The sequence below is a fragment of the Geospiza fortis genome, unplaced genomic scaffold, assembly GCF_000277835.1.
Source record: "Geospiza fortis unplaced genomic scaffold, GeoFor_1.0 scaffold261, whole genome shotgun sequence".
Taxonomy (NCBI): Eukaryota; Metazoa; Chordata; class Aves; order Passeriformes; family Thraupidae; genus Geospiza; species Geospiza fortis.
Genome location: NW_005054578.1, coordinates 79,637 through 91,856, shown reverse-complemented (window position 1 = coordinate 91,856; position 12,220 = coordinate 79,637). Strand labels below are relative to the sequence as shown.

At 40.9% G+C, this 12,220-nt stretch overlaps 1 protein-coding gene across 1 annotated transcript in view; it reads right to left on the bottom strand.

The window, feature by feature from the left end:
* FASN (fatty acid synthase) overlaps positions 1 to 6,958 on the bottom strand; it is a 35,134-nt gene extending 28,176 nt beyond the window's left edge. Inside the window, exons 1-7 of the mRNA XM_005429795.2 lie at positions 6,804 to 6,958; positions 6,129 to 6,281; positions 4,427 to 4,600; positions 3,387 to 3,587; positions 2,835 to 2,957; positions 2,075 to 2,190; positions 1,702 to 1,836 (exon numbers count right to left, since the gene is read on the bottom strand). Of these exons, the coding sequence (XP_005429852.1) occupies positions 1,702 to 1,836; positions 2,075 to 2,190; positions 2,835 to 2,957; positions 3,387 to 3,587; positions 4,427 to 4,600; positions 6,129 to 6,281; positions 6,804 to 6,930 (1,029 nt within the window). The 5' untranslated portion in view covers positions 6,931 to 6,958. The remainder of the gene's footprint in view (positions 1 to 1,701; positions 1,837 to 2,074; positions 2,191 to 2,834; positions 2,958 to 3,386; positions 3,588 to 4,426; positions 4,601 to 6,128; positions 6,282 to 6,803) is intronic.
* Positions 6,959 to 12,220: the final 5,262 nt, after the last annotated feature.

The window sequence follows — 12,220 nt, the reverse complement described above, 5'->3', positions numbered from 1 at the left end:
TAAACCGCAGGCAACAAGGTCAGCTGCAAACACAGTGTGCTCTGTATGTCTGACAGTTCCTTCATCACCCCAGAATAGTCAGAGAGACATACTGTCTTGGGAACTGCTGTTTCAAGTTGACTATCAGACATGGCAGCTTACCTGGGAGAATAACCAGCATAAATATACAACTTCAACTCATGGTCAACATGTTTAAAGCTATAAGGATTTTCATGCACACGGTCCTACACCTACAATACTATGCACTTTGAATGTGCTGCTGCTTTACACTGATATATATTGTACTTTAGGTTTGCCATGGTTTCTACCCAGGTTTGAGAGCACAGTACAGTGAGCATACCACCAGTGCCACCAAAAAGCTTTGTCTTTGCTGCAAAGCAAGTGATTAGACAGGCTGAGTAATTCAAAGATGCAGGTGAATTTTCCCTTCCTTATCAGAATTTGACTGAAGAGGCCTTAGCAAGCCTTAGTTTCATTCCTAACTATCCATATAATTAATGGATTCTCTTCAAGTCTGAAATCTGATACTTTCAATATCAAATTTCCTGATACCTCACATAGCAGCATTTTACGGAATTCCAGAAGAAAACACTTATACAAACTGAAGACATACTGAGACAGTTACTGTCTAAGAAACACTGGTTTTGGTGTAGAGGTGGGGGGCAACAGTACCTCAAAGTTATGATCCTGTCCTGACAGGTCACAGAACCACACTAAACAAACTGTTACATACAACACAGTATGGATTAAGAAGCTTATTTTATGACTAGGCTATCATTCTTTCTATGAAGAATGTGTCAGTCAGAGATAAAGGCACTAAAAAACCCTAAACTTTTCTCTACAGAGAGATGGACACTGCTATTGCCATGCAGGTGAGGCTACTACACAGTGAGTTGTATTTGGGTCACAAGCAACCACTTTGAAGAGTCTAAAATTCTAGCAGTGGCAGTATATGTGACCTTGGTTTGCAAGGTTCTACAGTAATAGGCTTACAAACAAGTGTGAACATTAGCTAGCTCTCTGCTAAGCAGTTTAGCAGCCAGAGCCAATAGATGACTGTCTGCCTACAGCAGTAGTTAGCAAGCTGGTTGCTAAGACAGACAGACAGACAGTTATTCATGCTGGCAGCCTCATCCCGGAGAACTCACCTGGCTTCCTGCCATCCTAAGAGAGAAGAGGAAGAGATGACACATCCCTGACAGAAAGCCAGAAGATCAGCTGCTCTTTTGGCACTGAAAGCCCACACTGCCTCTCATCTTTGGCCACTGTCATCTACTCCAAACATCTAAATCCCTCTACATGTATGTGCCTCAAACCCAAACGACTTGCAGCAGAGCTCTGTTGGAAGGTCCAGTGTAAGGACTGACAAAGTAAACAACAAGGATTAACAAAAAGATCCCAAAGCCTCCATTCTGAGCAGAGCTACGCTCCTACAGAATTCAGTAGGAAGCGGGAACTGAAGTGTGTGTGAACACAGCAGAAGGCCACCTGAGCATTTGGTGGTTTGCAGGACAGCCACCTGAGCTTTTAAAAGTATTCACATGTGAGGCAAGTGGTTAATAAGAAACATCTGAATTCTTATCATTATCAGCGAACATTTCACCCTGAATCAATGCAGATTTTCCCAAAACCAAACAAACAAAACCCCACACACTGGTGTAACCCACCATCCCAAATTTTCCTTCTCAAGTCTCCTGTTACCTTGGCTAATGCAGCAAGCCCTGAGGCAGGCTCTGGATGACCCATATTTGACTTGGTTGATCCGATCAACAGTGGCTCCCGCTCACAGTCACAGAAGATACTTGTAAGGCTGTTTACTTCCTGTGGATCTCCAACCTAGTATGAAAAGAATCAGAATGGCTATTAGCCGACACTTCCAAAACACATCCCAAAAGAGAAATCTGAAAGATTATGGTGTTTGGGCAAAGTCCAAAAGTTGTGAAGCAGAATATACTCTACTAATTGGTAGAAGGCAAAAGGATTTCACTTTGGGAAAACAAAGAATAATTTAATGGAAAGTGTGGCAAGAAATGCAAGGGAAGAAAACACTCAGTCCCTAAGGGACCATGCTGACCTTGGTGCCTGTCCCATGAGCTTCAATATACTCCACTTCTTCAGGTTTGACACCACTTTCGCTGTACAAAGATCTGATCAACTTCTCCTGCATCTGCCCAGATGGGAATGTCACACCTAGGATCAAAATTGCCATCAATTCCACTCTTCTATCAGGTGCTTCCTGTTCTGATTTTAGCATCCTTTCATTTACTTTAGGCTGCCAGGTCTCTCCCCAAAAACCAAACTAAACTAAAGGCCTTTTCACCATATTCTTAGCACCAAACTCTCAGGCTCTTTGTAAGAAGAGCAGAGGAACCAGAAATTAATCTAAAGCAATGAGTTAGACTAGGGTGGAAAGATACTGGTTAACAGAATACTAGATGTCTAGGTTAAGTAAAACATGTGAAGCTTTGTGTCGCCACAACTGGAGAGCAGGAGAAGCTGGACAACAGCAGGGTAAGAGCTTTATAGTTATAATACTATACCTACATTTCTACCATCACTGCAGAAGTCACTGCAGAGATGTCCTGAGGAATGCTAAACTAGCAAGAGAACATTGCTGTTACTTCACTAAATACCACCACTTTTCTCTTTTAAGTTCTTTACAAAACAGAGTCCTGAACTTTGCATTATCAAAACCAGAAAATGAAAAAAAATCCCCAAACACAAAAAAAATTCTAAAATATCTAAAGAACCCTACAACAGACCACTTTTTATGGCAAAGACTCTAGATTGAACAGTTCTGTAGGTATCCCACTTTTCAGCAGCTCAAGACCTACCTTGCTCCTTAAAGCCATCAGTGTTAACTCCAGCATTTATGACTGTGGCATAGATCCTCTTAGCCATAGATCTCTTGGTCAAAAGAACAACAACAGCAGCTTCAGAGCGACAATATCCATTTCCTGAGAACAGAGAGGGAACAAGTCATGACTTCTGCTCTGCTTTGTAAAATGTTGCCAAACACCACGCAGGAAGATTACTGCTTATAATAGACTGTTTTGAGAATATGACATATCTATTTCTTTTAAAGAAAAATATCATGACCTAGAAAAATACAGTGCTCATCACAAATTTCACAACAGAAATTTTCCATCAAGAGCCAGCTAATTTTTCTCCCAGAGGCAGAGGGAAGAACCATATGTATCAGTTTCTTTCTCACAGTTAATTTTCCAGGTTCAATAGATGATGCAACATAGATCAGGGTATGGCCCAAACAATGCACATTGGAACAACTACAAGGTTAGCTCTTTGCTGTATTGAAAGAATAGCTGGTCACAGACTGTATAGTAAGTTACTCTCATACAACATAAGCTTTTGTACTTATGCCTTACCTGAAGCATCAAAAGCCTTGCAGGCACCATCAGGACTAAGCAGACCCAGTTTCATGAACTGCACAGATGTGTTGGGTTTCAGCAAGAGGTTGACCCCACCTACTAGGGCTGTACTGCACCGCCCATGACGAATTGCCTTATAAGCGTTTTCCAGAGCAACGAGACTAGAGGAGCAGGCTGTGTCAACAGTGAGGCTTGGTCCTTAAAAAAACACAAGGAAAAACAACCTTTATACCCTAGATTCTTCTCCAAAGACTACAGGATGGGATTACAAGAAACATATTAAAAACAATGTTAAATAAGAGTTGCTTCAGAACATAGCACATAAACCTGATGCCATGGGAGGCTAGAATCACCATCTCTGCCTACTTAGAAGGTATGGCATGAGAAAAATGGGAAAAAATTGTGAACAGATTTCCTTTAAGGGCATTTTTAAAAATTCTGTCTCTCCATCAAAAAGAGAACGCAGCTTTACAGGCAAGTCTCATCTAATTACCCATTCTCATCAATAAAAATCCCTTGTCCTTCCTGATGTTGCCTTTGCCATTATCTCTGTTCTCTGCTGCAATCCACATCAACTACCATTTCTCCATTCCCTTCAATGCGATACATGGATTGAATCATACCCATGCTGGCAATTGCATAATTTCTGTGGCTCACCTACTTCTTCCACTTTACTCAAAAAACCCCCCCCAACTGCTACAGTCAATAGCAGTCTATCTCTGGTCTAGCCGACTTCCACACATCTTGGTACCAAACAGCAGTCCAAAGGCCATAAAGGCTTCCTGATATCACCATCTTTCCAATGAACACCAGCAGCAGCACCAGCTGAGTTATAAAGCCTTACAGGGAGTCCTATCATATAGTCACTACCTATTTTTTACTTCTCATATGCCTCCTAAGAACAGTTACATGCTATTTTCTCTTTCCAAAAGGGGTCTGTGCCATAATATCCATCCCAGTCCTCTACAGCAACTGTGGTACAATCATGTTGAAACTGCAATTGCTGACCAGCATCAATAGGTTTGGGGGACACTTACCTTTAAAGTCAAAGAAGTAGGAAATCCTGTTGGCAAGCATAGCACGCTGACAGCCAGTCATACTGTATCCCAAAAGCTCTTCTGGATCTTGGCTAAAGGCTTCACCAGCTTCTGACCCACTGCAACCAACCCATACACCCGTGTCTGTGCCACGGAGGGTGCCTGGATTAATACCTATGGAGATTGGAAGGTAGATTACAGTAAACAAAATGAAGGGCGAACTGGGGAGATATCAGGTACACTTGCATCAGTTCCCCAAAAACTTTTTATTGCCCCTTTCTGGCAGGCCTGCAGCATTGTCCCCTTACCTTTACTAATCTTTTAACAGTTTCAACTGCAGACCTTACATGTCTTACTTCAGAGTCCATCAGAAGTTTGGTATTGGCTTTCGGCCAGAACATACTTTGCCCTGACAAAGCTTTTCAGCCTAGCTGGGCATTGCTAGAGTCTTGTGTAAAAAAGTGCATGGACTATGAAAAGTACAAATGCTGACAGGAGAAGCTAACAGTTGATTTCCAGTAGAGAGAAAAGGAGCAGACTGAATGGGAGAAAAATCACAGCACATGAAATGTCATGGGAGCACATCAGTATCTATCTCCAGCCGAGATCTGGAGTACAAGACAGACATGAGAATTCTTAAGTATAAAACCAGCCAACAACCAGAACAAGAAACAACTTTGCTCTAAGAAAAGCACATAGCAAGGTCAACTGTCAAAAATCTCTGCTGCTTCTTCTCTGTGCTTAAGGTGTCCTGGAGACAAATATTCAATCTCCAGATGGAGGCTAACAAGTAGAGAAGCAAAAGTTCATTTCAGTTAAGTGTTGAAAGGAACCTTAAAAGATCATCTAGTCCCAACCCCCACTGCCACAGGTAGGGACTCCTTACACTATACCAGACTGCTCAAGATCCTACCCAACCTGGCCTTGAACACTGCCAGGGCTGGGGCACCCGAAGCCTCCCTGGACAACGTGTTCCAATACCTCACCACCCTAACAGTAAAGAATTTTTTCCTCATATCTAACTGAAATTCACCCTCTTTCAATTTGTAACTAGTCAGTACTAGTGAGGTGGTTCCAACTTTTTCCCTATCTGCTTATGTTCTGACATGAAACTGATTAACATGAAGAATAAACTTCTTGGCTCGGTGGATAAGTAACTCAAAATCTCAAAACACTGGCAGTGATAGAAGAGAGAGACTCCTATTTCTGAAAGCACACTTCCTAGGAAAACCTTCTTTAGGAACAGATCGAATTCTACAGGTTTTCCAAGAATCTGGCCAATAGACAGAAATACATCAGGCCATCTGTCATTCTTTTAGACTATGCATGAGAATTCTAATCAAGTCATCCTTATTTTCCTTTTACAAAGGAATTATTATGGAATGTTTGGGTGGAGGAAAACATAGAAAAGCTCTAGAACCATTGACTGTTGAAGTGATTCTGTCATACTGGTTTGTGGTTGTACCATATGATGCAGGTACTGATTTGCTAGCAGTCAGCACTGATTTCTTTGTTTGCGTTCCAGAGACAACAGCTTTGCTGTAACCCTTATACTGGGATCTAGTAACCCCATAGCATGTCTTGGATCTCCTCTCTAATGTGATGGCTTTCCCTTGTTAGAGTTCTCATCACACAAGTGCATGTCTACACCTGTTACACAGAGACAGCTTACTTCTCCCTCTTCAGTCATTCATCCACTTACCTCCATCCAAAATAGCTTCATAAGAAATTTCCAACAACAAGCGAAGTTGAGGATCCATTGTGTTAGCTTGTTTGGGGTGAACCCCAAAAAAAGAGGCATCAAATTTGCTTAGGTCCTTGAGCTTTCCATTTCTCTTGGGCAGTCCATAAATTCCTGGGAAGAAAAATTTGACACTGAGTCCCAAAATCCATAAATGGTGAAGCAGCTACAAGCTGAGACACAGTACAGAATGACCACAGCTGATTTTCAATTACACATGAAACCTCACTCCCCTGTGCAGTATTCAGAGGGCTGCATGAATATCTACTGACCTACCTCATCTGGGAATGAGAATGCTGCTTTAGCAAAAACAATTGTAATTTTTAGGACTCTCCTGGATATAGCAGCAAAAGACATCTATCTAGTTGAACCATTTTTACTTTGGCAAGTTGTACCAAGCACATATAGTCTAAACGGTGGTTCCAGTCAGTCACCAATTAGAAGAAAAAGAAAAGCTGCTTTTGACTTCTGCAAATCACTTCATAAAAGTATTCTGTTACTGAATTTCTTGATGATTTATCAGAAGTTAATTCAGGTCTGGAAGGATTTCGACCTCATAAATTCTCTTTTCATAGGATAATTCCTCTAAAACACTCAGAACTCAGGGCTCCAAAAGGAGGAACAATAAGCACTCACCTGGTTTCCACCTCCGATCATCCTCTGTGACCATATCAACTCCATGAAGCAGGTTCTCCCAAAACTCCTGCAAGTTGTCAGATTCTGGCAGCCTTCCTGCAATGCCTGCAATCACCACGTCCTCCATCTCTTAACTTCTCCCTGTTGCTGAGATCCACAAAGCAATAAGGCTAGTAAGATTTCACACAGAGGAAAGTATATGTGTCTTGTCTTCCTGACATGTTGTGACAAACAAGCATATTTGCAGGAACACCCACACAGGAACAGCCCATGGAGTCTCTACTATTAAAAAAAAAAAAAAAAGATATCCCAACTAATCAAATGGACCATAAGATCCGTGGGGCTGGTAAGGATGAAAAAAACCCCACGATCCTGAAGGAGCATTAGGCTCAGAGAACCATCAGTTTCTGTATGACAATCAGAAAATGAGTAAGTCTACCTCTACTAAATGCGGAGCCTCTGTGAAGTCAGCATAGAAGAAAGATTAACATGCTGGAGCACAGGTGGGTGGAGAAATTATGAAATACACATAGTAAAATACATAATTACAAGGCAAACCTAACAGGTAGCAAAACAAGTTCTACAATCATTCCAAAGTTAAATGCTAACTCAAGAATCAATAATCAAAAGATTTGTTGGATGTGAAAAAGAAGAAACCCCAAACAAACAAAACTACAAGACTGCACAAAACCACCCCCCAAGTAAGTAACACAACCCTAAACCCCCCCATTAACTGTGAGCAAACAAAAACCTGACTAAAAACCCCAAACCAAACCTACCAACCAACAAAAAACCAAACAACCCCCCTATACACACACAGAGGAGAAAACCCACACAAAACACAAAGATTACAGTACAATCCAGCATAATTTTAAATGTTAAAACCAAATAATTAAGTGTTATATCTAAAGTGTTTCCTAACTGGACCCTGCACTGCCACATGTTTAAAGAACTGTGAATGTGGTACTGACTGTACAACAGAGAGTGGTGCTTTAAGATATGCTTTGGCAGAACAGATCTGGAATACATACAGGATGAAAACCATCAGCTGTTGTCCCAAGAAATTTGCATTCAAGACCCCAATCTCAAATACCACAGGAGAGCATCATGCTACATAACATAGCATGGCAGGGCACCTGTATCAGACCACAGCACCAAATGATAGCTCGTATACTACACTCCTTTATCTTCTACTACAGTAAAAAACATATTAACAACTAAGTAAAGAGGAGTCAAGTTAACTTGATGTTTCAGTTAAATTCAAATTATAATTTTAGATCCTAAGTAGACAAGTTAAAGGAGTAGTGGAAATACCCATATATATGATGGGAGTTTTTTTAAATATGAAAATAAATAAAAGTTGCAGATGCAGGAACCAAAGAGAAAGTAAGCATTCACAGTACTTCCTTAAATAATCCTTCTGGTAAGCAGGGGCAAACTATTCTTTAATGCATGGGATTTTAAACAAGTAAAAAACACAAAGGAAACTAGGCATTCAAACAACTGCAAGTCTGCCTTAACAACTTTGAAGGAAAAGGTTTGTTACGGAAGACCTGAAGTTTGACTTCCATCAGGTATTATGCTACATAGCGGCATGCAGGCCCATGGCTTAAGTGCTGCTGGTGCTTGATCATCTTCTCCAAAATACAGCACTAATGGGGACTCTCTGATGAGTGCTTAGTGGCTGGTTTTCCAGCTCAAGATGTTTCATGTGGGCATTGTTTTGCAGCCTCTTCTGGGACTTCCTGATGCCTTTGAGCAAGAAACAGGCCCCTCTTCCATCCACGGACTACACTGCTCAGGCACAATGACACTTTCCCATAGCTGCACGAGGCTGCTGGGCTGTGCAGAAGGAAAGCAGAGCCTCTGGACAGCTGAGGTGTAGCTCTTCCAGAATGTAACACCACAGAGGCTGCCTGATTTCTTTCACCCTTCTTTCCTTCAGCAGTAATCTTGATTCAGATCTGTGGAGTAACTGTGGAATTATGCAATACCTAACACCAAAGCAGAAGAGATGATTACTTCACCCAGTCCATTCCTTCTGGGAGCAGAAACAAGTGCTCCCACAAGGACATCTTGGATTTCTAGGTCTTATGTCAAACACCCAAGCAACAGAAGGTCTATTCAACTCTTATTCATTTAAAAAAAACCCAAAACATTAAGGGCCAAATCAAGCAAAGCCCTTACTGAGAAACTAGTCCCCAAAACTTAAGTGGGTAGTAATAGGCCCAGTCCACTCAGAGCTGAAGAGCTTTCCCACTCACACAAAACTAGTAAGTCAGTTTTATTACTGGCTTCATCACTGTACCTGTAAAAACCAACCAAGGGCCACAAGTCTACTACACTTTCAGCGCTTCTATGCTGGGACAGGGAAAGAGAGATCCTGAGCAAAAAGTTTACTATTTAAGTTTAAGATATGAGATACAAGAATGATAACTTAAATATGACCTAATTTTATACCTCAGCTCTTTGGGCGATGATCTCTAGGGAGATAAATATAATTTCTCTTTCAGGGGACTGAAACATGACTTATTTGATTGTTCCTTCTCATCCCACATCTCTCTTCCTGGAGTATCAGAAAAACTCTATCGGGGTAAAACCAATCCACAAAGCATTGCTTTCAGACAGTGAAGTAATGAAATTCATCAACAAAACAATTTTTGCCAACTTATTTTGAATGTAGTTGAGCAAGACTATGTCAAAGGTGGAGAAAAAGATGCTGCAGTAATCAAAATTAGAAGAATAACAGCCAAGAAGATAATTTTAACTTGGGTTAGAAGAGCCACAAATTAAAATATTTTAATACACAAAGAACCAGAAAGATTCAGACTTGCCACAAAGAGCTCCAAATGCATACATCTAAGATAAAATAAAAATTGTAGATTAAGCTGCAGACAGCAGAGAGCATCTGCTGTTGAAAAACAAGAGCGGTCAGAAGAAAAGTCATTAATATTAAGCCATCCCCGATTAAACAGTGATTACAGTAGTTGTTACAGCTACCAACAATGTTTTCAGTCTTCCTTGACAGATAGCAAGCAGGTAAACCATTTTAAAGTTTATTGTCTTTGCCCCCAAATGGTGTGTTGCATTATTATTTTACTTTATTAGAGATGTGTTTTCCATAGAGTATTTTTTGACTATACGCAGCAACACAGTACATTGACATATTTTCAAGTATAGGGCATAGCACAGATCAAGAAAGAACATTGATTTCTACAGATGCTATAAAGGAGATTAGACTACAGAAAACATACAAACAGATTGCTCCTACTACCTCTGATGAGCGAAGTGTTCAAAAGCAACAGGTCCAAACAGGAGACAAAGAAGATAAAGAGGGACAAAGTCTTCTGTTTCTTAAGGCTGTATTTTCTGAATCCAACCAGACACCTACCATTCTTCTTCCTCAGTTTATCCTATGCTTTTGCTTAAACTGAGTTGTGTGAATTCTCCTCAGACAGCTGGTATTTTTGAGTGGAGAGAAGCAAACACACCACAGCCGACCTTCCCTTCCCTTCCTTCCCCTCGAAGTATCAGGGCAGTAGACACCTCAGTTAAGCCTAAACTACCATCTTGCTGGATTTGCACAATATTTTTTAGCAATTCTATTGTGTTGCTGACTCATTCCATTTGTGACTAGTAATAACTAACAATCCCTTCTGGTATCAAAGCTGCTCTTAAGTTGAAATACTGTTTTCTATTGCATTTAAAACATTTTTTCCAGTCCCTCACTAACTGGGCACCAAAATTAATTTTAAAAGTATTAACCATCATTTTCTACCATCCCTGGCAGCTGTACAACTTTTTTACAATACTTTTATCTACTGCTTCCCTACAGAAATTACCCTCGGACCATTAAGCATATAAGCTTATAAAGGGAAAGAAAAGCCAAAAAATCCAAAACCAAAACACAAACAAAGTGAAGGTATAATCTGATGCCTCTGCCCGCTCATACCTGACTTGACAATTACTGGACATAAACTTACTCTGCTGTAACTTGTTCACCTAGGGTTTGGTGAAGAAAGGAGGGGGAGAGGGAGGGAGAAACAGCTGTTTGCAAAGAAATTATAAATAAAACCCAAATCTTGTTTTGCCTGATGCACATTTCCTTTTCTCAGGATCAAAATATTTATTTCACTGTTATTTTGATAGCTCTCATCATGGTGGGACAGAATCCTTAAAGTTAGTTCTGCTATTGATTCTAGACAGTCCAAATCTTCACTTTCTCTGGATCTCTCATTATTGTAAAATGAAACACTCATGACTCCTCCATAGCTTTCCTCAGCACAGATATTGACAAAAGGACCATTTTCTTTGTTTTTCAGGATGATTACATCACAACGCAGGTTTCCTAATCTCTGGCTATCATTTCTAAAATTTGTAATAAACTGCCCTTACACAGAAATTTCACTTACGAGGAGTTATAATGCTTGCCTCCAAAAACCCCATTCACAGAAGAGAGGCAAACACAGTCTGGCTTTCATTCTTTTGACAGCATTTGGCTACCACCAATCTGTATGTTACAGATTCAATTTAACAATGACCTTTCAAATGCCTCTGCTTCAGGTAAGTATTTGTCCTGTCAACCACAACACAAATGAAAAGCAGTAGAGTGTGTTTATATTTAAAAAGCACTACTTAGGGGGAAACGCAATTATCTGGTTCAAATCTGTTACTGGAGAAACAGTAAGCTAGGCTTTATTCATGGAATCAACACAGTTTGGTTGATTCCCAAGTGGTCAGAAGTTACCTGTATAAAAATCTAAAGTCTCCAGTATGACTATATCACATTCGTAAAATAGTTGTTCATAAATGCCCTCATTCTCTGAATTCACCCACTAAATGCAGCCTTTCACAATATACTATTCTTTTCACTTTGTTTCAAGGAGGATCGAGGCTGCAGGAAAAGGTGAATCCTTTGCTCACGTGGCTTGAGGTTTCTTCTCCATTTTTTAAGACAAGACATGCTCCAAAGCCCCCAAAGGTGGTCTGACGGAGTAGGCAATTTACACACCCTTAATACTGCCTGTTTAAATTTAAGCATCCAAATAAAGCTATTAGCCAGGACAATATGGAATTTGGACTAAGAACCAAGCAGGTGCAAAACCAACCAAAGAGAGAAGACGATCACATTCCTAACAGAAACGCATCGTCAAATCCATACTGGTGTACGATCACCGGGCTATTTCGTGTGGGCCGCTGGTTTATACTTAAGTGGGAAAGAACAGTTTAGCAATACACACGGCACGTTTTCTCAGACGGACTCCCAGAACCTCTTGGCGAGTCTCCCTTCCCAATATGAGCGCCGATATCGTCCCGCACAAGCTTCTTCAGCCTGCCACGACCGTGCCTTCGCGCTAACCCGGGACGGCGTGCAGAACGCGGCCCCGCTGCCCGGGCAGAGCGGCCCTGCGGCCCTG